A 26,458-nucleotide genomic window follows, 5' to 3' on the forward strand; every position below is an offset into this window, starting at 1 on the left:
GGGTAAGCCTCCAAAGGAAGGTGCCCAGGAGGCATCCTCATCAGATGCCCGAACCACCTCAACTGGCTCCTTTTGACGCGAAGGAGCAGCGGCTCTACTCCGAGCTCCTCACCCTATCTCTAAGGCTGAGCCCAGACACCCTACGGGGGAAACTCATTTCAGCCGCTTGTATCCATGATCTCACCCTTTCATCACCACCCAAAGCTCATGACCATAGGTGAGGGTTGGAACCAAGACTGACTGGTAAATTGAGAGCGTTGCCTTCCGGCTCAGCTCCCTCTTCACCACAACGGTCCGGTACAACATCCACATTACTGCTGATGCTGCACCAATCCACCTGTCAATCTCCCGCTCCATCCTACCCTCACTCGTGAACAAGACCCCGAGATACTTGAACTCCTTCACTTGAGGCAACAACTCATCCCCAACCCGGAGGGAGCAATCCACCGTTTTCCGGTACAGAACCATGGTAGAGAACCATTCTCGGTGTTGATAAAATCTGAAATTTAAAGTTTCAGATTTATTTAAAGTTGTCCCGTCCTGATCTAGTTATACAGAGGCAGATGGATCTTTTCAAACATTCAAAACATCAAAACCCCCTGACCAATTTGAAGGACTTTTGACAAATATCACTGGATGACAGTGTTTCTTCCCAACAAGTCTGTAGCTCTGCATGCTCTCCGGTTGTCTGTCCCTCACTACACTCTGGTCCCTCACTACACTCTGGTTCCTCACTACACTCTGGTCCCTCACTACACTCTGGTCCCTCACTATACTCTAGTCCCTCACTATACTCTGGTCCCTCACTATACTCTGGTCCCTCACTACACTCTGGTCCCTCACTACACTCTGGTCCCTCACTACACTCTGGTCCCTCACTATACTCTAGTCCCTCACTATACTCTGGTCCCTCACTACACTCTAGTCCCTCACTACACTCTGGTCCCTCACTATACTCTAGTCCCTCACTACACTCTAGTCCCTCACTATACTCTAGTCCCTCACTACACTCTGGTCCCTCACTACACTCTGGTCCCTCACTACACTCTAGTCCCTCACTACACTCTAGTCCCTCACTACACTCTGGTCCCTCACTACACTCTGGTCCCTCACTACACTCTAGTCCCTCACTACACTCTAGTCCCTCACTACACTCTGGTCCCTCACTATACTCTAGTCCCTCACTACACTCTAGTCCCTCACTACACTCTAGTCCCTCACTACACTCTAGTCCCTCACTACACTCTGGTCCCTCACTACACTCTGGCGACCTCTACAAACAAGTTTGTCTTTACGATGTGCCATCAGGCCAACGCCAGCTAGTTTCTTAAAGGTGCAGCGAGCTCACACATGGCGGACATGTGTCCCCATGCAATGCTTTTTTTTGGTTGTTGATTTTCCCCCTTTTCTCTCCAATTGTATCCGGTCAATTCCCCCACTCTCTTCCGAGCCGTCCCGGTCTCTGCTCCACCCCCTCTGCTGATCCGGGGAGGGCTGCAGACTACCACATGCCTCCTCCCATACATGTGGAGTCACCAGCCGCTTCTTTTCACCTGACAGTGAGGAGTTTCACCGGGGGGACGTAGCGCGTGGGAGGATCACGCTATTCCCCCCAGTCCCCCCCCCCCTGAACAGGTGCCTCGACCGACCAGAGGAGGCGTTAGTGCAGCGACCAGGACACATACCCACATCCGGCTTCCCACCCGCAGACACGGCCAATTGTGTCTGTAGGGACGCCCGACCAAGCCGGAGGTAACACGGGGATTCGAACCAACGATCTCCATGTTGGTAGGCAATGGAATAGACCGCCACGCTACCCGGACACCCAACCATGCGATACTTTGACGTGAAACCTCCCTCAAAAGTGCATTTACCCACCATTCCTAGAGCAGCATTTATTTATGTTATTTATGTTTTATGTGTTGTATGTAGAATTTAAACATGTCAATAAAAAAAAAAAATTACTGTCCAAGTTGTTTGCTCCTTGCTATGCTGAAGTGTACAATCCCTTTTTATTCTCTGACGGACGTTGTCTGACTTTAAGTCCAGAGTCTCTTCTCGTCATTTTTGAAGGTAGCTCGACTGATCCACTACAGAGTTACTGCACATTCAAAGTGTTTTCCAAGTGAATCAGTGAGTTAAAGTCATTGCAATGTGTCTTTTTAACTCACTGTCAGCAATAAGTACACAGCCAATGGCCCCGAATGACCTCTGACCTGTCCGATCTCTGCAGGGGTGATGCCAAAGCGCGGCCTTGACGTCAGCGGCTGTGAGGTGTTTCGTTTCTACCGTCTGATTGCGGTGAAAGGTCTGATCGAACCGCTGTCCATGATCGTACCACGGAAGGAGGTAAAGATGGAGGGAGGGACAACATGACCGAGAGAGGAAGAAAGTGACAAGAGAAAGAAAGAGAGGGGAGGGAGAGATAAATAAATAAATAAATATGCTAATGTTCTAATCTCAATTAAGATGCGACTCGTTAGAAAGGCTGAATGACAACAGGAACATCAGAATTTCTTCACTTTCCCCCTCGCTCGAGGCCAGAAAGTACACAGCTGATGAAATAGTCACACGACAGATGACAACGGAGGTGTATAAGCCCAACAGATGATGGCTGAGAAATCTCCATTTATGTCTTTCAACTGACTAAAACGTTTAAGACGACGTTACTTTACGGGTTCTCTCGACTCCCTGTTAAATGGTGCCTTTAGATAATTTAATGTCAGTAAAACTATTATCAGTGAAATGCTGCCCAATGCTAATCATATATTTTGAAGACCACCCAGCTTTAAGTGGGCAGTTCTTTATTCAGATGATCTTTTCATTCATTTTAAACCAGCCAGCTTTAAGTCACCTAATACTTTTTTTGTTCAGTTTTAGATTTTTGCTTAAAATTTGCTTGTCAACTGGATGAAACCTAGCTATATAACCTAGCTACATACATAACCTAGCTAAATAAGAGCTACATACATAATCTAGCAACATAAGAGCTACATACATAACCTAGCTACATACGTAACCTAGCAACATAAGTGCTATACATACATAACCTAGCTACATACATAACCTAGCAACATAAGAGCTACATACATAATAGCTACATATATAACCTAGCTAGATAAGCGCTACATACATAACCTAGCAACATAACAGTTACATACATAACCTAGCAACATGAGAGGTACATACAAAACCTAGCAACATACTACATAACCTAGCTACATAACAGCTACATACATAACCTTGCTATAAAGGAGCTACATACATAACCTAGCGACATACTAAATAACCTAGCTAGATAAGAGCTACATACATACATAACCTAGCTACATAACAGCTACATACATAACCTTGCTATAAAGGAGCTACATACATAACCTAGCGACATACTAAATAACCTAGCTAGATAAGAGCTACATACATAACCTAGCAACATAACAGCTACATACATAACCTAGTTATATAAGAGCTACATACATAGCCTAGCAACATGAGAGGTACATACATAACCTAGCTAGATAAGAGCTACATACAAAACCTAGCTACATACTACATAACCTAGCTACATAACAGCTACATACATAACCTAGCTATAAAGGAGCTACATACATAACCTAGCTACATACATAACCTAGCTACATACTACATAAGGAGCGGGGCTGCTTAAGCCAGGATTTTCTGTTGTTTACTGAATTTTAATGAGTTGACAGACAATCCCAAATGCCATCCGCCATAAGGAATCTGCTTTGTTGGCTTTTTGAGAAAATCATCAATTACAGTCAGGAAACACTGGCGCAAAGCCAATGCACCAAATATTGGACAACAAAACTTATATGCTGCCTTCTTAGCAAAACGGGTGCAAGTCACCATCTCTAATATCAGTAAAAGTGTAAACTATGACAGGTAAAAAAAAGACTATGACACAATATTTTATAGCCCCGTCCATCACCGTGAAGGATCATTATTATAATGCAGTGACGGGGAGAGAAAGGAAGAAAAGAAAGAAAGAAAGAAACTCCTTGTGTTTTTCTACCTTACCAGTCAGACAGTTTCCAGGAGGACCTGTATCCCATGACAGCAGGCAATCAGGCGGCCATGACAGCCCAGGAGTGGCTTTCAGGGGTTGACAGAGGTCAGCAACTCACTGGAGCCTGGATCCAAGATGGCTGACAGACCAGCTGACAGGCCTCCACTTACTCTCAATCAGCCCTGTCATACAGTTGATACTAGCATGGCTATGTCTTCTCCCCCCAACATCAAATGTCTCTCTCATGTCTTCTCCGTCAGGCCCAGTGCTCATGTCTCTGAGGCCTGGGACCCGAGTAGCCAACCCTTATCCAGAGACGCCCCCTGACAAGGGGCTAGAGAGCCGGCTGAGTTCTCTGAGGTTTCAGATGGACCCGGCACTTGTGGAAGAGGTGAAGTATGTGGTTATAAATGAACACTGTAACGGTGTTAAACTTAACAAAACAGGGCATCCTAGTGGCAGGGTGGTCTATTCCGTTGCCTACCAATAGAGATATCACTGGTTCGAATCCTTGTGTTGCCTCCAGCTTGGTCAGGCATCCCTACAGACACAATTGGCTGCGTCTGCGGGTGGGAAGCCGGATGTGGGTATGTGTCCTGGTCGCTGCACAGTGCCTCCTCTGGTCGGTCGGGGTGCCCGTTCGGGGGGGGGGGGGACTGGGGGAAATAACATGATCCTCCCACGCGCTACGTCCCCCTGGTGAAACTCCTCACTGTCAGGTGAAAAGAAGCGGCTGGTGACTCCACATGTATCGGTGGGAGCATGTGGTAGTCTGCAGCCCTCCCCGGATCAGCAGAGGGGGTGGAGCAGTGACCCGGATGGCTTCGAAGAGTGGGGTAATTGGCCAAGTCCAACTGACAATTGGGGAGAAAAAGGGGTTGAGGGGGGGGGACTCACCAAAACTAAGGAGAAAAAAAAACACTTCTCAATTTCCTTTTTTCATTGATAAAAACAAGTTGCTAACTAAATAAAAATTAACCTCTTTGGGATTTGGACAAAGTGAGGTTCATGACAGCCGTTTTTAACCAGAAGTCGACTGCACTGACCGAACACACGATGGAAAACCTTCATTAACACTGAATCAAAAGAGAAAGCTATTGATTCCAAATTCACCTTCATAAACAAAAACTTGGAGGAATTTCCGTTGGCTAGCGTCAAACAATTTCCCGTTGTAGTTTCCATCGAAAATGAATCCACAAAAGCTGTTACTCCTGATGCACTCCTGACATTCTCAAATTACCCCTAAAACCCTTCTCCACCCACTGCACCCTGCCTGCACTCTCTTCTTCACCTCTCTTCTGCACTTCCCGTTACTTTGGACAGTTGACCCCAAGTATTTAAACTCATCCACCTTCGTCACCTCCACTCCTTGCATCCTCACCATTCCACTGCCCTCCCTCTCATTCACACATAGGTATTCCGTCTTGCTCCTACTGACTTTCATTCCTCTTCTCTCCAGTGCATACCTCCACCTCTCCAGCTCTCCTCAACCTGCACCCTACTCTCACTACAGATCACAACGTCATCAGCAAACACCATCATCCACGGAGACTCCTGCCTGATCTTGTCCGTCAACCTGTCCATCACCATTGCAAACAAGAAAGGGCTCAGAGCCGATCCTTGATGTAATCCCACCTCCACCTTGAACCTGTCTGTCATTCCAACCACACCCCTCACCACTGTCACACTTCCCTCATACATATCCTGCACCACTCCTACATACTTCTCTGCCACTCCCGACTTCCTCATACAATACCTCACCTCCTCTCTCGGCACTCTGTCATAAGCTTTCTCTAAATCTACAAAGACACAGTGTAACTCTTTCTGGCCTTCTCTATACTTCTCCATCAACATTCTCAAAGCAAACATCACATCTGTGGTGCTCTTTCATGGCATGAAACCATACTGCTGCTGCTGATCACCACCTCTCCTCTTAACCTAGCTTCTATTACTCTTTCCCATATCTTCATGCTGTGGCTGATCAACTTTATACCTCTGTAGTTGCTACAGTTCTGCACATCACCCTTGTTCTTGTAAATCGGTACCAGTATGCTTCTTCTCCACTCCTCAGGCATCCTCTCACTTTCCAAGATTGTGTTAAACAATCTAGTTAAAAACTCCACTGCCATCTCTCCTAAACACCTCCATGCCTCCACAGGTATGTCATCAGGACCAACTGCCGTTCCACTCTTCATCCTCTTCATAGCTGCCCTCACTTCCTCCTTTGCTAATCCACTGCACTTCCTGATCCACTATCCCTACATCATCCAACCTTCTCTCTCTCATTTTCTTCATTCATCAGCCCCTCAAAGTACTCCTTCCACCTTCTCAGCACACTCTCCTCACTAGTCAGTACATTTCCATCTCTATCCTTCATCACCCTAACTTGCTGCACATCCTTCCCAGCTTGGTCCCTCTGTCTAGCCAATCGGTACAAGTCCTTTTCTCCTTCCTTAGTGTCTAACCTGTCATACAACTCACCATACGCCTTTTCCTTTGCCTTTGCTACCTCTCTCTTCACTTTACGCTGCATCTCCTTGTACTCGTCTACTTTCTTCATCTCTCTAACTATCTCACTTCTTCTTTGCCGACCTCTTCCTCTGTATACTTTGCTGTACTTCCTCATTCCACCACCAAGTCTCCTTGTCTTCCTTCCTCTGTCCTGATGAGACACCAAGTACCTTCCTAGCTGTCTCCCTCACTATTTCTGCAGTGGTTGCCCAGCCATCTGGCAACTCTTCACTACCACCCAGTGCCTGTCTTATCTCCTGCCTGAACTCCACACAACAGTCTTCCTTCTTCAACTTCCACCGTTTGATCTTCGGCTGTGTCTTCACTCGCTTCCTCATCTTGGTCTCCAAAGTCATCCTACAGACCACCATCCGATGCTGCCTAGCTACGTTCTCCCCTGTCACCACCTTGCAGTCTCCTATCCCTTTTAGATGGTGCCTTCTACATAAGATATAGTCCACCTGTGTGCACTTTCCTCCACTCTTGTACGTCACCCTGTCTTCCTCCCTCTTCTTGAAATATGTATTCACCACAGCCATTTCCTTCCTTTTCACAAAATCCACCACCATCTGTCCTTCCACATTCCTCTCCTTGACACCATCGCTATCCATCACCTCCTCATCACCTCTGTTCCCTTCACCAACATGTCCACTGAAGTCTGCTCCAATCACCCCTCTCTCCGCCTTGGGTACCCTCTCCACCACGTCATCCAACTCACTCCAGAATTCTTCTTTCTCTTCCATCTCTCACCCAACTTGCGGGGCATATGCGCTGATAACATTCATCAACACACCTTCGATTTCCAGCTTCATACTCATCACTCTGTCACTCTCTTCTCCTCCAGCACATTCTTGACATACTCTTCCTTCAGAATTACCCCTACCCCATTACTCCTCCCATTCACACCATGGTAGAAGAGTTTGAACCCACCTCCGGTACTCCTGGCCTTACTCCCCTTCCACCTGGTCTCTTGCACACACAGTACGCCTACCTTCCTTCTCTCCATCATGTCAGCCAGCTCTCTCCCTTTACCAGTCACAGTGCCAACATTCAAATTTCCATCGCTCATCTCCACACTCCTACCCTTCCTCCTTTCCCACTGCCTCTGGACATGCCTTCCCCTCTCCTTCTCCCAGCAGTAGCATAGTTTCCACCGGCACCCTGCTGGCCAACAGTACCAGTGGCGGTTGTTGGTAACCCAGGCTTCGACTGATCTGGTATGGAAATCTGATTTATGATCCGCATATTTGATTTGGCCAAGATTTTATGTCGGATGCCCTTCCTGACGCAACCCTCCCCATTTATCCAGGCTTGGGACGGGCACTAAGAACTCACTGGCTTGAAACAGTTAACAATAATATCTTAAATTCAATTCTAAAATTTATCAGGAGCCAATGACGAGAAGCTAAAACAGGAGTAATGTGCTCCCTCTTTTTGGTTTTGGTGAGAAGTCTGGCTGCTGCATTTTGGATTGGGGATTGTACCCTTAACGACGTGAGCTAAAGCCCTCATAGTGGTGGGAAGCCACCTTGCATAACAGGCAAAAAAAAAACACCAAAATCCCTAAAAGGCCCCTCCATGGGGACACACAAACGAAAAAAGCATAAAATGAGGTAACTTCACCCAAACCGTAAATTATGTGTGTAACATGTAATTATAAAAGATGTTAGGATGTCTAAAATACACCCATGCATGAGTAATATGTATAATTTAACAATAACATGGCCCCCCCTCTCCTCCCAAACAGGCCTTCTTCCAGGAGCAGGCGGCCTACCAGGACGCCAAGTACCCGCGGGAGGTGAGTGATCTGTCGGGCTGGCAGCCGGATGAGACCCAGGCCCTGCCTTGGACATCCGGCTCCAAACCACACTGTTGTGAACCTGCCGAGAGACCACCACCCCCCACCGAGGACGAGGTGAGGAGAGAGAGACACAGAGAGACAGGCAGAGAGAGACGCAGAGAGATGGCGAGAGAGACAGGCACAGAGAGATGCAGAGAGGCAGGGAGAGAGACAGAGAGAGATGGAGAGAGACAGGCAGAGAGAGACACAGAGAGAGATGGAGAGAGAGAGACAGAGAGAGACAGAGAGAGACGCAGAGAGATGGCGAGAGAGACGGAGGGAGAGATGCAGAGAGACGGAGAGAGAGACAGGCACAGAGAGATGCAGAGAGACAGGCAGAGAGAGAGACAGAGAGAGATGGAGAGAGAGAGACAGAGAGAGACAGAGAGAGATGGAGAGAGAGAAATGGAGAGAGAGACAGGCAGAGAGAGACACAGAAAGAGATGGAGAGAGAGAAACAGAGACAGAGAAAGAGAGAGAGAGACAGAGAGAGATGGAGAGAGAGAGACAGAGAGAGACAGATGCAGAGAGAGATGCAGAGAGACGGGGAGAGAGACAGAGATGGAGAGAGAGAAACAGAGAGAGAGAGAGATGGAGAGAGAGAGACAGAGAGAGAGACAGGCAGAGAGAGATGCAGAGAGACGGGGAGAAAGACAGAGAGACAGAAAGAGATGGAGAGAGAGAAATGGAGAGAGAGACAGAGAGAGAGATGGCGAGAGAGAGACAGAGAGAGACGCAGAGAGAGATGCAGAGAGAGTGAGACAGACAGACAGACAGACAGACAGACAGACAGACAGACAGACAGACAGACAGACAGACAGACAGACGCAGAGAGACGCCACTTGTTGTTCTGCAACAGAAATTGTAACATGACATATAACATAATAGAATGAAAACATAACAGTGATTTGATTTTAATTCCAAAATCCACAAATAAAAAGGCATTTTTCTTTTCCCTGGTCAGAAATGGCAGCTACAGTTATAAAGGACTTACTTTTCCTTCTTGCCTTTGTAAAACAGAAAAGCGCTTATTTTACTTATTCCACACAGGAGGGTGGATTAGTAAAATGGTCTTTGAAGATATTTTCTATCAGCAACAACGTGTACCACTATCATTATCTCAGTAAAATGGAAGTAATCGCTTGTCTGTCTGTCCGTCCTGTGGCGACTAGAGCAACAGCGCCACTCCGCTATTGCAACCCACGTTGTGGTCGGATGGGGGATTACACCCAAACGGCCACTGCCGTTAATCGGCTCCGTGCATCACTGTAGTCCACTGACTTCCGGTTTCTACTGCAGCGGTCATAACAGTTTCCTATTTGTTGGCGTGTGCTGTTGACAATGGCGTATTTTTCGCGATGCCTGCAAGATTCACCATGGATAAATGTCAACAGCATGCACACAACTGTCCACACACTTTCACCTGCACCTACCAGCACACGGGTGACAAGTTTCAAGTTGTGTCCACATTTCTGTCTGTCTGCTCGCCCGCCCGTCCGCTCATCCTCATAATTGTAGACGTAACTTTGCTGGTAGGTGCAGGTGAAAGTGTGCGGACAGTTGTGTGCATGTGGTTGACATTTATCCATGGTAAATCTTGCAGGCATCGCGAAAAATACGCCATTGTCAATAGCACACGCCAACAAACAGGAAACTGGTATGACCGCTGCAGTAGAAACCGGAAGTCAGTGGACTCCAGTTATGCACAGAGCCGGTTACTGAAATAAACAGCGTCTCTCCACGCCTCCATGGTGCTGAAAGACGCGTAGAAAACATGACAAATATTTATTATTTCTAATATTTTAAAAGTCTAGTCACTGTCTTAATCACCTCCCCCCCAAGCACAGCAAATTGGCTGATGCCCCTGGGCACTCGCCTGATGCCATGTATGGATAATCCAGCCCAGGTTGTGTGTAAGAGTGGAGATGAATGTTTGAAAGGCGATGTTCATTTTGACTAACTTGTATGTGCACGTGTGTGTGTGTGTGTGTGTGTGTGTGTGTGTGTGTGTGTGTGTGTGTCTGTGTGTGTGTCTCTGTGTGTGTCAGCTCCTCCAAGCATTTTACAGACAGCAGGAGGAAATCAGGAAACTGAAGGAGGAACTAAGCAAAAAAGATGTTAGTACCTCACACGCACAAATACTATATTTACAAACACTCTTATGTTACGTCTCCCTTCACTGTTGATGAAGCAGTGGAGGTGGTCCATATGAAATAATAAAACAACCCCACCCTTAGCAATAGCACCACCCTAAACACTGACCAAGTGTGTCTGCTCCTGAAACTGTGTCTTCAGGCCACGTACTTCACATACAGGGGGCAGCACTATAGGTAGAGGCATGGGTGTGCTGTGGGTTCCCCAGTCTCACCTGTAGTGGCCAACTTGTACATGGAGGAAGTGGAAAAGAGGCTCTGATGTCCTATCCAGGGACACCACCTAGCCATTGGTTCAGATTTGTGGACGACACCTGGGTTAAAATTAAATCTCAGGATGTACCACGTTTAACCGACCACATGAACTCTGAGGACACCACATCAAGTTCACCAGGGAGGATGAGGAACATGACAGGGTAGTCTTCTGACACGGTGAAATTGGAATTGGTGATGGGGGACATCTGATTGTTGATGTTTACTGTAAACCAACACATACGGATCAGTACTTAAGGTTTGACTCTCATCATCCACTGGAGCACAAAACTAGGAGTCATCAGGACGCTGGACCACCGAGCTGACAACGTCCCAACCGACACAGCGACCGGGGAAGGGGAGAAATCCCACATTAAACAGGCCCTGGTTAAGTGTGGTTATCCTAACTGGGCTTTTGTCAAAGCCAGGAAGACGCCCAAACAGTGCACCAGCTCATCGAAGAGAGGAGAAGGACAACAGCTGTCTAACCCTAAACCAGTGGTGGTTCCGTATGTGGTGGGAGTGTCGGAAAAGCTGACACGCCTATTTTCCAAACACCGCATTTCAGTTGCTTTCAAACCCCAAAACACGCTGTGTCAGAAGTTGGTCCACCCCAAGGATCAGGTCACCTGGCACAAACAGAGCAATATAGTGTACGCTGGTAAGTGCCAGGAGGATTGCCGTGACTTGTACATTGGGGAAACTAAACAGACGCTGGACAAGAGGATGACACAACACAGGAGAGCTAACACATCAGACCAGGACTCCACAGTCTGCACCATCTACAAGCCAGTGACCACCCTTTCAGGGATGAGGATGTGCACATCCTCGATAGGGAGGAACGATGATTTGAACGGGGAGTCAACGAGGCCATCTATGTGAAGAGGGAACGACCATCCCTGAATGGGGGGGGGGGGTCTAAGAGTACATCTGTCACCATCTTACAATGCTGTGACTGCAGCTATTCCCAGATCTTCTGTGAATAGTGCACATCGAAACTCTAGTTAATGATCACGCCCATATTTGCATATGAAACCAATATTTGGTTCAGTCGTTATGGAACTGTATTGTTTATAAGGGTGGGGTACCTGCAATCACTGTATTGGTTATAAGGGTGGGGTACCTGCAGTCACTGTATGGTTTATAAGGGTGGGGTACCTGCAGTCACTGTATGGTTTATAAGGGTGGGGGTACCTGCAGTCACTGTATTGGTTATAAGGGTGGGGTACCTGCAGTCACTGTATGGTTTATAAGGGTGGGGTACCTGCAGTCACTGTATGGTTTATAAGGGTGGGGGTACCTGCAGTCACTGTATTGTTTATAAGGGTGGGGGTACCTGCAGTCAGCTGAGACTGAAGAGGTCACTTAGAAGAGTGATGAAATGTTTCTCCCACTAAACGTGTCCCGGTGAACTGATTCAACTCTCCGGTAACTCAAACATTATCCACACAATGAATATATACACACAAACACTACACACAACTTCTGTAGGTACACTAAAAATACACACAAATTCTGCACACAGATACACACATAAAAAAGGTAAAATACTGCAATTGCAGACACACACAGTCGCAACTTAAAACACCAAAACGGGACAGAAATGGGAGCAGAGGTGATGAAGCACGTGTCTTGGAGAAAAGGTTCAACTAAAGGTTCACAATGCGTCTTAAACGAGCGAGCGAGCGAGTGAAGGGGTCAGAAAACGTTCTTAATGTGTCTCTGGTGTTCCTGTTTTGTGTAACACTGGACTGCAAGATCCGGGGTTTCCTCCGGGTGCTCCGGTTTCCTGCCACAGTCCAAAGACATGTAGGTCAGCTGAATCGGCCGTACTAAATTGTCCCTAGGTGTGAAAGTGTGTGTGTCTGTCGGCCCTGTGTGATGGCCTGGCGGCCTGTCCAGGGTGTCTCCCCGCCTGCCGCCCAGTGACTGCTGGGACAGGCTCCAACATCCCCACGACCCTGAGAGCAGGATAAGCGGTTTGGATGATGGACGGATGAATGAACGGACTGCAGGAAAGAGGTCCGAGGCTGTGGTCGACACCAAACTCAAACACTTAGGAGGGTATTAGACTCGACTACAGAACTGCCTGCTGGGTAATCTGACCGAACTGGCTGTTCCAGTGACTATTCCAAGCAGGAAGTTAGAACTTCTGACTTGTTCCAATGTGTCTGACAGGTAACACGACTTCCTTTTCCCGTCGTTCTCTTCCCTACAGGCCAGGATCTCCACATTGGAACAAGAGGTTAGAAATACCCGGAACACCACGAGGGTCACCTTCTGATTCCACCACTCAGCATTCACCCTCTGGCAAAACTGCAAATAGTTTGCTTCAACAAATGGCACAGCTACTTTAGGACTCAACCAATCAGCTTTCCCCTTAAAATGTAAATGTTACCAGTGAAAACACTTTCAGTTTCAGATTCAACAACCCCCCCTTTTCTCTCCAAATGTACTTGGCCAATTACCCCACTATCCCGAGCCGTCCCGGTCTCTGCTCCACCCCCTCTGCTGATCCGGGGAGGGCTGCAGACCACCACATGCCTCCTCCCATACATGTGGAGTCACCAGCCGCTTCTTTTCACCTGACAGTGAGGAGTTTCACCAGGGGGACGTAGCGCGTGGGAGGATCACGCTATTCCCCCCAGTCCCCCCCCCCAACAGGCGCCCCGACCGACCAGAGGAGGCGCTAGTGCATCGACCAGGACACATACCCACATCCGGCTTCCCACCCGCAGACACGGCCAATTGTGTCTGTAGGGACGCCCGATCAAGCCGGGGGTAACACGGGGACTCGAACCCGCGATGCCCGTGTTGGTAGGCAACGGAACAGACCCCGGGAACATCAACATATTTCCAACTAGTTAAAAAACGGAGCTACTGTGACTTGACTAGTGTAGTGACACCAGACAATCGGAGATCTCCGACTCCCAGTGACTGGGGTCTCCTAACAGCGGCTGCAACGGCGGCGGGAACGGCCGCTAACAAACCTGCGCCTACTGCTTTGGACATCTAGGACGCGCCTTATTACCGGATATGACGCCTCTCCCCATCCTCCTCAGTAGTGAAACTAACTGCAGTTAGAGCGAATCACTTTGTGAGACAGGCAGAGCTTTTTAAAACATGGAAAATGGATGTCCCGAGCAACTTCACATTGCTTGATTAGGTTTTATCAAATGTGCACTCAGTCGACAAGATTGGCGCAGTTAAGGATTTATAGCGACTTTATCTGGAACTTTTAACACATGGCAAGAAAGACGCGTTGGCTAAAATATAGCAAATGCCGTCTCCCAACGTAACTCGCCCTGCAACGTCCTCCACCGGGCGGATGAGTCGTGTCCTAACAAAAGACTGTTTGTTGTTAATGGAGGAGTATGTTTCGCAGTATGTCTGAAGGGCGTTATTATGAAACCCACTGCTTTTCTGGGCACTCTGTCTCTGATTGGCCAGTACTCGTACCCGTTTTCCGCAAACTCTGCCTCTGATTGGCTAGTACTCGTCGCCTCCGTTGGTTAAGGTTAGGGTTAGGGATAGGGTTAGCCAATCAGAGATAGAGTAGGGGCGGGTCTTCCTAGTCTTGCCCAGAAAAGCAGTGGGATCCATAATAACGCGCCTGAAGGAGGTTCCTCCGGTGCCCGCGGCTGAGCCCTCCTCTCATGCACGGGCCGCTGGTATGACGGTTTTTACAAGCGCACCACTTCTGCACTTAGTACTGTAGCGGCCGGAGGAGGCGGTCCTCTGGTTGTCAACGGTTCTGCGCACGCGGAGCGCAAGGGCTCATGGGACTATTAATGTTCGAGTTGGGATTGTTGTGATTTGTGTTATATTTTTGCCTGTTGGGATGTTCAGTTCTTGTTGGGGTGTGTTGTTGTTTGGGGGGGGGGGATTGACTCGGACTGGGTAGAGGACTGTTTACTGACTGATTGACCTTAAGACCGTGAATTAGACTGACGTTCCCAGTTGTAACACGGGGGGGGGGATCAATGTGACGTCAGTCTGTCAATGTTAAGAGGTCTTGTCAAAATAAAAGCCACTCCTGTTTAGTTCATGATATTATTTGTGAAGGATCTGGAAGGGCAACTTTAAATAAACAAATTTAAACACTGTGCCTTACTTGTAGCTGTTGTCAGACTACTCGCTGCTGCAAATAAGCCCTCGAAACCAAGTGGTGGTGTATGGGGGACGAGGGTTGGCTAATCAGAAGCTAACTTGCACACAGACATCAGGATACATAGCCTGGGTTTAACATTTTCAAAATAAATAGTGTGCATCTGTCGGTTAAAACAGGGAGTGAAATTAGCACCTGCCAAATAAAGGGTGACGTCACATGTTCGTGACAAGTAAAAATCTCAGGCCACCTGCCTGTCACCGTGGCAGACAGCTGTTTCTTATGCTAATAACATGTTTAAAAGCAATGCTTAAGTTAAGAATAGTCAGCTTCTGAAAACAACAAACGCGGGGTAAAGAAAGCTAGCAAACTAGTGGACATCACATGAACTCACTCACCTGTTGTTGTGCCATGACGCGTCCCGATGAGTCGGCGTCTCTTCTTCTCAGGTGGCCTCTCGTAACCCAGAATAAGGGTTGTGTAGGGCGGATCCAGCCTCGGCTTCTTATTAACAAAGTGAAACGAGCAAACAAACTTTTTTAAGTTTAAGCTCTTTAGCCAATTCCTGTTTGCCTCGTGGTCTTGTGGGAGGCGGCGGAAAGTGTACCGTCGCTGACAGGAAGTCTGATTTAGTTTCAGGCTTATGATCGAAGCACTTCCGTTTAAGCAACTCGTCAAGTTTCGTCTGGTTGTAGCAACTTTTTTAGCAACTTTTATCGTCTTTTTTTAAACACGAACAGCAACGGCTAACACTCCTTCAGCCAAATCTACCGCCGGTCTGTTATACCGCGTCCGCCGAACACCGGAAGTATTACCCATAATCGTTTCCCCCCAGTGGACCCCACCCACACAGAAAACTCCTGAATCGCACACGCCAACCGGAAACTGGTATGACCGCTGCAGTAGAAACCGGAAGTCAGCGGACTACATATATGCACAGAGTGGATTGTGTCTGTAGGGACGCCCGACCAAGCAGGAAGTGACGTCGAACCGGCGATCCCCGTGTTGGTAGACAACGGAATAGACCGCCACGCTACCCGGGCCATAAGCTTTTAATTATATCACTATTTAAATACGTAGTTGTTGTGTTGCTAAGGGACCACTCGCTTCTTTACTTCAACTCACGTCACACTCCCTCTCCCCCCTTACATCCTATCTTGTCCTCTAGCGCCCCCTACTGTCCTCCAACTGCATCAAGTCAAGACATCACAGTAGTTAACACTGCTTTCTAACCAGGGACACCATCCGTCGATCTTATTTGTAAACTCCTGCACCCTGAGAGCAGGAGCAGCGGTTCAGATAATGGATGGATGGGTGGATGCATTAAGATGCTTTGCGCTGAACTTGGGTTAGATAAAGGGCGTAGACAGTTCTGACCTTTTGTCATAACGTTGACAATGGTAGCCTTTTCTTTAATGCATGCTCAATAGTCCAGGTAATGAAATCCCAGAGAGTTGAACCAGTTCACCGTAAACGTGTCCAGATGAACCGATTCACCTTCCTGCGGTGACTCGTCTTGTTGCGGCCTTCCTGAAACACAAAGGTGTGTGTTCACTGAGCAGGACACCAACTGGGGTGTTCCTTCATCCATCCATCATCCAAACCGCTTATCCTGCTCTCAGGGTCGCGGGGATGCTGGAACCTCTCCCAGCAGCCATTGGGTGTCCCTTTTTAACACACTGCTATCGGATCGGTACTCGTTATCGGCCGATGTGCAAGTTCAGGTACCGGAATTGGGAAGGAAAAAATGGTATAGGAACATCTCTGGTGAAGGCCTGTTCAGCCACACCAGTGCTCAGCCACCGGTATCCCAACACAACCTGCATGTTCATCCAAGTGTTTCTGTGGGGTTGTTAAGCTCAACAAGAGAACATCCCTTGGCATGGAAACTTCAAATGACACGCTGTCCTCCTTCAAGGTCAGTTTTATTAAGTCATCCATCCAGACAGGTCATTAAAACGAATGACCTTGTCGAACTGAGTTGTACTATCTGTTGGTGAAGGTCTTCTACCAGCTTGTTCCGTCACATCTGCTTGTTAGACACAACTTCACATCCTTCCAACTCAACGCTATCGGCCTCCTTCCTCATTTGGCTATGATGAGAACAACACGCCCCTATCGTTTTCCCGGAAAAGTCCTCCGGACACCAACCACTAAAATGAACAAAGGTGGTGCCCTGCATATTTGGTGGATTAACCACGTGTCTTAAATATGACAGAAATAGAAATTGTGAGATGGGACATTTGTCGACGTGACAATATTCAGGATTTTAGCTCCAAGCGTCGGTGACACAAATGACGAAGAGAAAAGCAGCCAGCAGCAAAAAGTTAAGATTTTATTTACAAAGCTCATTTTTGTACATTTTTTGTTCAATTTTCCTTTAACTTACAGAAAGTAAAAAAAAACCAAAAAAAAAAAAAAACCCAACAACAACGGAAAAAAAAAAAACGAAAGAAAAAAAACCCAGCTAGTCAGTGTAAGGGAACAACTGCTCGCTCTCAACGAAGGAGAACGTCTCAAAGACAGATGGGAGAGGAGCTGGTATGAGGAACACAAGCCAAACGGAGGTCGACGTAAGAAAGAAAGAAAGACTGTCCCCTTATAACCACATAAAAAAAATAAAATTCCTCTGAAAAAATATTTCTTTTAAAAAGCTCTGTTGGCAAAAAAAGTGTTGCCCCGCGCTGACATCACAGACCGCCACCACCGAACTGTCGGCTGACGCTGCGAGACATGGTTAGGACATGGAGCTGCTGGTTCAGTCCCACAGTGATGATGTCAGAGAAGGGGTGCGGAGAGGAGATCATACAAACAAGGCAACAAGTCCTTCCAACTGGACAAACGGGGGTGGGGGTTAACAGAGTCTGTCGGGCATGTTCCATTCCAAAGTGGCATTTCATTCCAGGAGACCTCGCCAGTCTCCTTAAACGGATGACATCGAAACTGGACAGGCGTGACTTGGTTCTCGGCCCTTAAGTCAGCCTGTTTTCTGACCCACTTCCTGGATAGAATTGTTACCGTCAGCAAGGATTCTGTTCGTTGCATCTGTGGAACACACCAGGTGAGCGTCTGAGGATGTTTAAACGTCGAGGCTGGGTCGACAACAAAATTCAGATATCAGATTTTGCCCTCTATCGCCAAAAGATCTCCAAAACCAGCTGGAGAGGGAGTTGGGCTCGCGTGTTGTTAGAAACCACAACATGCGGACAAGCAACGGTAAGAGGTGGGAAAAAGAAGAGGCTGACGGATCCATACAAAGGCAGAGCAGTTATTTTTGTGGAGATGGACATAGTCATACGAGTTAAAAAAAAAATCCCACCTTCGACACTGATGTTAAAGAAGAGTAAAAGTCACGTCTGTTACTGTGGATTGGAGATGTGATTGGTTCGCGTAATCTGGTGTGGCTCAATGTGTCAACCCACTTCGTGAAGACCAGTGTATCTGATGAACTGTATCTTGATGCATGCTCAATAATCTGGCTAAGAAATTCAAAGAAGGTTGAATCAGTTCATCTGAACTGTAGTGCCGTCATTAAGGGAGTAAAACTACTGGGGCTTCTATTGACCGACGGTCAGGAAGCATTTGAACGAATTAAAAAAAAAAACAAAAAAAAAACAGCTTTGACTAAATATAGAATAACAGAGTGAGAATTAGGACAAAAAGCCTTGAATAATCAGAAAGGGGAAATAAATCCAAAGGGAAATCAGCTCACATCATGGGAAACATATGGGAGGGTGGTGTGTCCTTGGCAACCACATCATCCCTCCATCGCATGGGCGGAACCCTTACTTGCTGGCTTAGATGGGTGGAAAAGTGGACAAGGGTGCCGAAGAAAAGCACTTAAAGGAATGGAACGCAGCCCGACAGGACACTAGCAGAGGGTAGCAGTGGGAGGGGGTCATGAGGTCAAAGGTTATAAGGTTGAGGGGCAGGGGAGCTGCAGAGTCGCCATCCATCTCAGTCATCGTCTTCATCATCTTCATCATGTTCTCGCTTTCTCTTCTCCCCTTTTGCTGGAGAAGAGTCTTCATCTGTAGAGGAGATGTTTCAGAGTCACTGATTTATTTTTGACTTGCAGCCTGATAAAGACCACCACCTTTCACAATGAGAGGGGGTCCTCTGCTTCACTGTGACAACCCCGCTCCATGCTGCTTAAAGCTAGAATCCCGAACTTGTCTCTCACTAGAACTCTTCTCCACTAGAACGACCAAGACGGTCATTTTGACCGTTGAGGATTCTCAAAGTTTAATAACTGTGAAAAAAAAGATACAGACCTGCTGCTCCCCGAATGCCTCTGAAATTTCATATATTTGCTTTAAAATGAGTTTTAGATCAATTGCACACGAAAAGTTACGATAGGATCTACCTTAAACGACCATGAGCCATCATCATGACAGCTCGTAACTTGCGCGTCATGTCGGTATCTATGACGTGTGTTGTCGCATCATTTCCTGCATGAAGTTCATTGCTCTGTCCTAGAAACACAATAGCGCCCTCCAGTGCAGACAAATAGTCTAAACTTGATTTGTGATTATGTCCAGCATGTCTGGTTACAGACGCCGTTACAGATGCACCATGACTACCACTGAGGCGGTGCAGTATTTACAGGCATTGGGACAGCGGCCATTTCACATTGTTTGAAAAATAGTATTAAAGTTGTTAAAATTTTACTTTTGGTGTCAGTTAAGTTTCTTAACAGACATACTAACATATATAATGCATTAATATCTCAGTTGGGTATTTATCTTGACAGAATATAGGGTTTAAAAACTGGCCGCCATTTTGACCGCCCATGGTCGTTCTTGTAGTTTTAAAGTTCCGGTCGTTGTTTGGGATTGTTTCAATATTTATTTTCAGTTCTTTTTTTAGCATTTCACGTTTTATAGGCCTTGTTACGTTTGTTAGATTAGCAATACGTGTTTTCTGTTTTGTTTTTCGGGTAATATTTTCACTTTTTCAATTTTGCTATTCAAGTTCAACCATCTCTGTCGGAAGTTTAAATTGTTTAAAAATAGTATTACAGTTGTTAAAATGTTAATTTTGGCGTCGGTCGTTTCCTAACAGACATACTAACATATGCAATGCATTAATATCTCAACTGGGTATTTATCTTGACAGAATATAGAGTTTAAAAACCAGCGGTCATGTTGATCGCCCATGGTTGTTTTAGGTAGGAGTGAAATCCTGGTGGTTCTAGTGTATTCTGAATCATTAAGGAAAAGGTCCTTTGGAACACTGTTTTCTCAACAAGCCAGCCTGGCCTGACGCCGCTAACATTCCACTTTTTAACTTAACGGCTAGCGTTAGCTTTTTTCACTGCCCTAGGACGGTCTCCTCCTGAGCAATGTAAGAGAGTTCCAGTGGGACTAACATTCTGCATTAAACGCTACACATACCAGACTTCAGTTTACCTATACGTTTGTTCCTTATCCGATGAGAGGGTCTAAGGACAGGTTGGTGTGTTGCTGTAAAGCCCCTTGAGGAAAATTTGTAATTTGTGATATTGGGCTATACAAATAAAATTGACTTGACTTAAATCAATTTGGGCCAAGGCATCTTGGTCTGTCTACCGTCTTGCTAACTTTGGGTGCACTCCCCTATTTACTATGGTAACATGTTGCTGGTACATTGGTTCCTCCCCAGTGAGGAGTATAATGTCAGGTGCTCAATAACCACAACACTCAGAGGGATGAATGATGTGCATGTATAAATTAACATCAAAGCACAGTAAAATCTTAGTTTTGGTTAAAAAACAACTATGTACTACTCATGGACAATTAATCCTGAGAAGCCCAATGACCTATCACATTCCGACTCTGGTGGGGGTGGCACCTGGGGTGGCCACTTAGATTCTAGGTCATGCCCCTGCCCACAAGGTAGGGTTCAAGACAACTGATGGTAGAACGAGTGCTGGAACAGGAGAAGGCCATAGCACAGGTCCTGGGAGCAGACAAGAAAAGGAGGCACCTGGTGTCCACCTGGCAGGACATTGACGTGTTGGAGTCGATGAATAAAACTTTAAGTCCACTGAAGGAATTCACTGATGCCCAACGTGGTGAGGCCTACCCGAGTGTCTCCAACCTCAAACCAGTACTCCACCTGTTAAACAACAGCCTTCTGCAGCTAGGAGGGTGAGACTGAGCTCACCAAACAAATCAAGAGCAACATACTCAAGTAGCTCAACAATAAACACAATGACCGTGTAATACCCCTGGACATGGCCTAAGTCATGGACCCCTGGTTCTGGTCAACCTACATAGCAGATGACAAAGTGGACGGAATCAAGTAAAGAGCGGTTACAGAGCTAATGTCTTCTGGCTGAGAAAAGCAAATCCCAGCCTGGCACATCTGTGCAGGTGCACCAAGAAGAAGCTGAACCTGTAACAAAGAAGAAAACTCTAGCAAGCTTCTTCATGAAGACGGTGTCGTCTACCTCCCAGTCACAGCAGGACAAAACTGAAGCTGAGCTGTCCTCCTACTTGTTGTCGCCTGAGACAGACCACAACACAGACCCACTACAGTGGTAGAAGCTACATGAAGCTAACTTCCCAAGACTGAGCAACCTAGCCAAGAAATATCTCTCCATTAATGCCACAAGTTACCCTTTGGAGAGGGTTTTCAGTAAAGGGGGCAATGCCAGAGAGCATGCCTCTAGCCAGAGACGGTATACAGGCTTGTCTTGCTCTCTAAAAACCTGTAGATAACTTCCTAAAAGGGACATTATTTTGTTTGAGAGTATGTTTTTATTATTTATTTTGTTGTCATTATTTATTGTATTTATTTACAAGTCCCCCCCACCAGGGATGGCCTACTTTTTTTCTGATTTAAAAACAAAAACAAAACTGCACAATAACGAAAGCCAAGTAGTGCTTTTTTTTGTTCTTGAACAACTGATTGGTTCACATGGGCCTAGATGACTTGGTAATAATTTATTTTTATTGTGTTAATAAAGAAAATATTTGATTTAAATTTTGCATTGGTCTTTAGTTTAAAAAAAAAACAAAAAAAAACGAGGTTTAAATTGAAAATTGTCCATTAGTTTGAGAAAAAAAAGAAACATTTATTTGTAGGCCGTATCGCACAGCCCTACATTAAAGTGTAAAAACATGTAATTTGAGCCAGCTGTAGCTTACATGTTTAATCAGGTCGGAAGAGAATTACGATGCAACGTGGAGCTATTGAGTTGTTGAGTCTGTTTGTGTCTAAGTGCCATGTGTTAAATCGAGGAAGCCATGGAGTCACTTCCATACAAACCTTCATCCTCCTCATCTTCATCTTCATCGTCATCTTCCTCACTGTCAACATCTCCATTCACTTCTCCGTCCTACACAGGGGCATAATGGGAAAGAGCGTTACGGGTTTGACTTTCTGAGTAGTAAAAAAGAGCGAGTGTGCTCTCTTCTCAGTCATTGAGCAAGGCACCGAGATGCCAGCTGGTCCAGTTCCCGACTCACAGCAGCCAACACAGGGTGGCTGTGGTTGAACTGGGCAACTCCCAGTTTAAATAGTAACCTACCAGTATCTGCTGTCTTCTGGCCCTTTCTCATTTAAGAAAAATACTCTGGTGGAAAGGCGGGGTGGCTGGTTGGGATCAGAATCTCTACTCGGTGGAGGGTCGGTAACATTCAGACTTATTCAAACATGTGACGTGTCTGAGGACCGACCGAACGACTTGGACACGGATATTCAGGTCTGCATGGCTATGGCAGAGTTCAACCAGCAGGGGGCACAATGTGGACAGATTCGTTTGAAGAATACAAATACGTCTTTCATTGAAACAAAGCCATATATTTCAGTTTTTCAGTCAGGGGAAAAAACCAAAACATTAAGCATGGAGTTCCTAAGAAGTCAAAGTAGTTCTGGGCAGTCAGACCAAAACTGAAATTTAACCTTGGCCCTAAAATTGGGAATGTGGTTTTGCAGTAATACAGGGTACCAACAAAAAAAATACTAAGCTAAACGCAAGAGCTTTACAGAAGCTTTCTACCGTTACACAAACGTTGATTTGAGTTACAAGGTTTTCACATGGACCTAACAAAAACATTTACTGATGACACGACCCCAAACTGACCTCATCCTCTCCGCTGTCATCGTCATCGTCCTCCTCAATGATCACCTCCTCGTCATCCTCTTCCTCCTCTTCCTCAAAGTCTTCTGACTCGCCCTCTAAAACACAGGAATATACACAAACCAGTGGTTCAACAACGGCTGCCAAACTGTGGTCCAAGACCCCCATGGAGGTCTTAAAAAGCCATTGGGGGGGGGGGGGGTCCCCAGCAAAATGAAAACCATTTTTATTGAGTACAATATGAAGACAACATGTTATATACCAGACACACTGATGCCACCAGTGTCCTCCGTGTGTTGATTTGAATGTGGTAAATTATACAGGCTGTGTCATGCATGCGTCAACCCGCTGTTTACTGCCATTGTATGTGCATTCACTTATAAATGCTCTATTAACATTACATATTGCTCGAGTGAGTAAATGTTCAACTACTATATTATGGACAAGTAATTGAGCATTGCTAAAACATTCTGATGAAATAAATATGCCAATGTGCAGGGTTTTTCCTGGCTCAAATCAAGGCGGAGGTGGTGCCATCCTCATCATGTGCACACACGTGCATGTGCACCATGCCTTCAGCTGGCTCAAGCAAACACTTTTTCTTTTACAAGCAACGTATTTTAGGAGTTCTAACAATTTTATGATTGAAGGAAATGACAATCATCGCATTAAAACATATTTCATTTAAAAAAAATAAAGGTGCCCTGTTCAACATCGAATTAAATACAACATAAATGCTAATGTGTTAATTTACACACTTAACAGCAACGTTGTTTAAAATTAAATCAAATATAACATAAGCTAGTGTTTTCATTTAGAGTTCACATGGACCCTCTTGCAGTGTAGCTGAACATAAATGTAACATGAAAGACTTTGCTTTGATTTACACTTTTCACAAGTGGAAACTTCCGGAAAATTGCAGCTCTTTTTTCCTCTTTGGCAGTTTTGGCAGCGCCTTTCCAGGTGCACTGTGCTGATCACGATACAGCGCCACCACATCGGCGAAGGCGTAATGCCGCAACTGCAGCTAAAAATGACATCCATCGAGTGCAACGCTCATTAGAAAATAGTGTTTTTCATTAAGACCCCCGTCGAGGGGTGGAGGCGGGACGGAATCTGGCGGAGGCGGCCGCCTCGTAATTCTCTATGCAGGAAAAACCTTGTAATGTGTTTCCTGCTTCCCCGAAGAGCAACAGTAGCATCAGTTTGCAACTCTCCTGCCCAAAACGAGGCAACAGTTTTTCCCCGCTTTGACCGGGTCAGTGAACGAGAGCCTCTGCACAAATAATTTGATTATTTATTTTATGGCCAACAAAGTAAAAAAACACATGACGCTATTTCCTTACATAAGGCCTAATCAGTGTCCTGAATTGTAATTTTTCTAAAGTGCCGACACATTCCCTCTCCCATTAACACAACGCTTCCATCTACAATGAATAGATGATCTGTATATTGAAACACAGGAAATCAAAACCCTATTTCCTGCCAGAACACCTTGCCACATAATGATGTCAGTTCCCTGTTAATGTAGATCACACTGCAAGCCATTACTATGGCTTTGTACACTTCACTGATGTGCGCAAGTGGGAAAAATAAATAAACAAACAAAAATAAAGCCTTGAAGAGTAAAAACAGTGAGCCAAAGTCGGCGTGTGGATATCTGTGTGTATTTGCCAACTGATTAAAGTGCAAACATTTGAGATCGGTCAAATACATGTAGCACACAAACACTGTGTCTGGTAAAATACTCGGGGTAGGATTCTGTTAAAATTGGAGAAGGACGATGGATAATAACCGTTCTTCCACCAAGTTAATACCCCCCCCACCCCCCGATACAGAGGCACACTTTTCTCCTCACCTTCATCATCTTCATCATCCACTCCATCTCCTTCTCCGTCGGAGTCAGAGGCCTCGCAGTCATCGATGTCGTAGCCATCTAAGTAGGTGAGCTGGGGCAGGAGCTTAAAGATGGACTCCCGGTAGTCTGCCAGGTTGGTCACCTCACAGTTAAACAGGTCGAGACTCTTCAGCTGCGGGAGTTTTTTCTGTTTGGGGGTGGGGGTATCATACAGGTATTAGCTCCCAGATCATTCTTTAAAAGGTGCTCTCTCTCTCTCTATATATATATATGGCATGAAATAGGCTTAACTGTCTCATAAAGAATTTACTTGACTGACTGGATTATTTTGCTCATTTGTTGAGCACTTTCCCTACTGTTGTGTGATTCTTTAAACAAAGATATGTATATACATACATATAGCTAGATAGATAGATGAGATGTTGAATGTTGCTACAGCTGCAAACAACTATTTGCTATGTAATGAGATAGTGGACCAATGGCATCCTGAGCAGAGCATGAAGTCACACTCCCTCTATATGTTGTAATCCGAGCTTCTGTTTTTTGTTTTGGAAGCTGCTCTGGCCGTGCGTGCATGTGAGGTAGCTAGCGTTAGCAGGATGGATAGCAAGCTAATAATTATGCTACATGGATTTAGGTCATTCAGCGGGTCGAAGAAATATCAACTTACCAAACTGAATACCTTCCCAATGTTAATAAAATAACTATACTGTTAAAAACATAAATATTCCAACCGAACAAAATAATGGCCAAGATTGCAAAGGGAGGGGGGAGGTTTGTTTTGGTTTGGCCTGACATGCTGGTGCTGAATATCATATATATAGCACCTTTATCCATAGCACTTACAACAAACAGGGGATTCACCAATGCAGAACAGGACCTTTTCTATTGACACCAACACTAAAAAAATGTCACTTAAAATCTGAGGCAACAATAATAATAACAACAGTTCATTCACTTTTTCACCAGGAGTTTTCAATAACTTTTGCATTTATTCTCCATTAATGTTAGCCTAATTTCTATGTCCAGAGGAAATGTCTTTGTGAAGAGTCACCAATGGTAAGGTATGTTCTCTTTCATAAGCTCACTCATGCTACTCAGAGAACCGGGGTTACGGAAGTAATCTAAAGTTTTGACATGATATATGATGTAAAAATGAGTCTATGTTTCAAATACTGCATATGAGTGAGTACTCTACGCTCCCTTCCAAAATGGTTTGCTCCACCCACCAGGGGTTCCAAGGTGCTGATGTCTTTGAACTTGTTCCCACTGAGGTTGAGGTGCGTTAGGTTCACCAAGCGCTCCGCCAGGACCTCCAGACCGCCCGATATCCGGTTGTCACTCAGCTCCAGCTGCGGCGAGAACAGCAAAGAGTTTTCAAGTTAGACATACAGGTGTTTTTGATCATTTCGTTTGTCATCTTTACACACTGGAATACTTTTTCTTGTTATTCAGTTCAGTAAGTCTGATGAACTGGGAGGAGAGGGTCGGGTGTATTCAAAATAAGAAACCATTTCTTTTAACAAAGTGCTTGTAAAGGCAAAAAAAGAAAATCTACACAAGTAAGATGAAGGCAATACAAGATAATCAGGGAAAGGATGGAGAGTCAAAAAACACTACTTGGTCTAAGAAAACATGTTG

The 26,458-nt window shown here is 45.8% G+C and overlaps 1 protein-coding gene and 1 pseudogene across 1 annotated transcript in view; one reads left to right on the forward strand and one right to left on the reverse strand.

The window, feature by feature from the left end:
• The window catches only part of LOC130130945 (coronin-2B-like), a 30,517-nt pseudogene extending 17,450 nt beyond the window's left edge, over positions 1-13,067 (forward strand).
• Positions 13,068-17,211: 4,144 nt separating this feature from the next.
• LOC130130946 (acidic leucine-rich nuclear phosphoprotein 32 family member B-like) overlaps positions 17,212-26,458 on the reverse strand; it is a 12,568-nt gene continuing 3,321 nt past the window's right edge. Inside the window, exons 4-8 of the mRNA XM_056300811.1 lie at positions 26,047-26,169; positions 24,818-25,004; positions 22,963-23,057; positions 22,146-22,215; positions 17,212-18,922 (exon numbers count right to left, since the gene is read on the reverse strand). Of these exons, the coding sequence (XP_056156786.1) occupies positions 18,849-18,922; positions 22,146-22,215; positions 22,963-23,057; positions 24,818-25,004; positions 26,047-26,169 (549 nt within the window). The 3' untranslated portion in view covers positions 17,212-18,848. The remainder of the gene's footprint in view (positions 18,923-22,145; positions 22,216-22,962; positions 23,058-24,817; positions 25,005-26,046; positions 26,170-26,458) is intronic.

Source organism: Lampris incognitus, chromosome 20, assembly GCF_029633865.1.
Source record: "Lampris incognitus isolate fLamInc1 chromosome 20, fLamInc1.hap2, whole genome shotgun sequence".
Classification (NCBI taxonomy): Eukaryota; Metazoa; Chordata; class Actinopteri; order Lampriformes; family Lampridae; genus Lampris; species Lampris incognitus.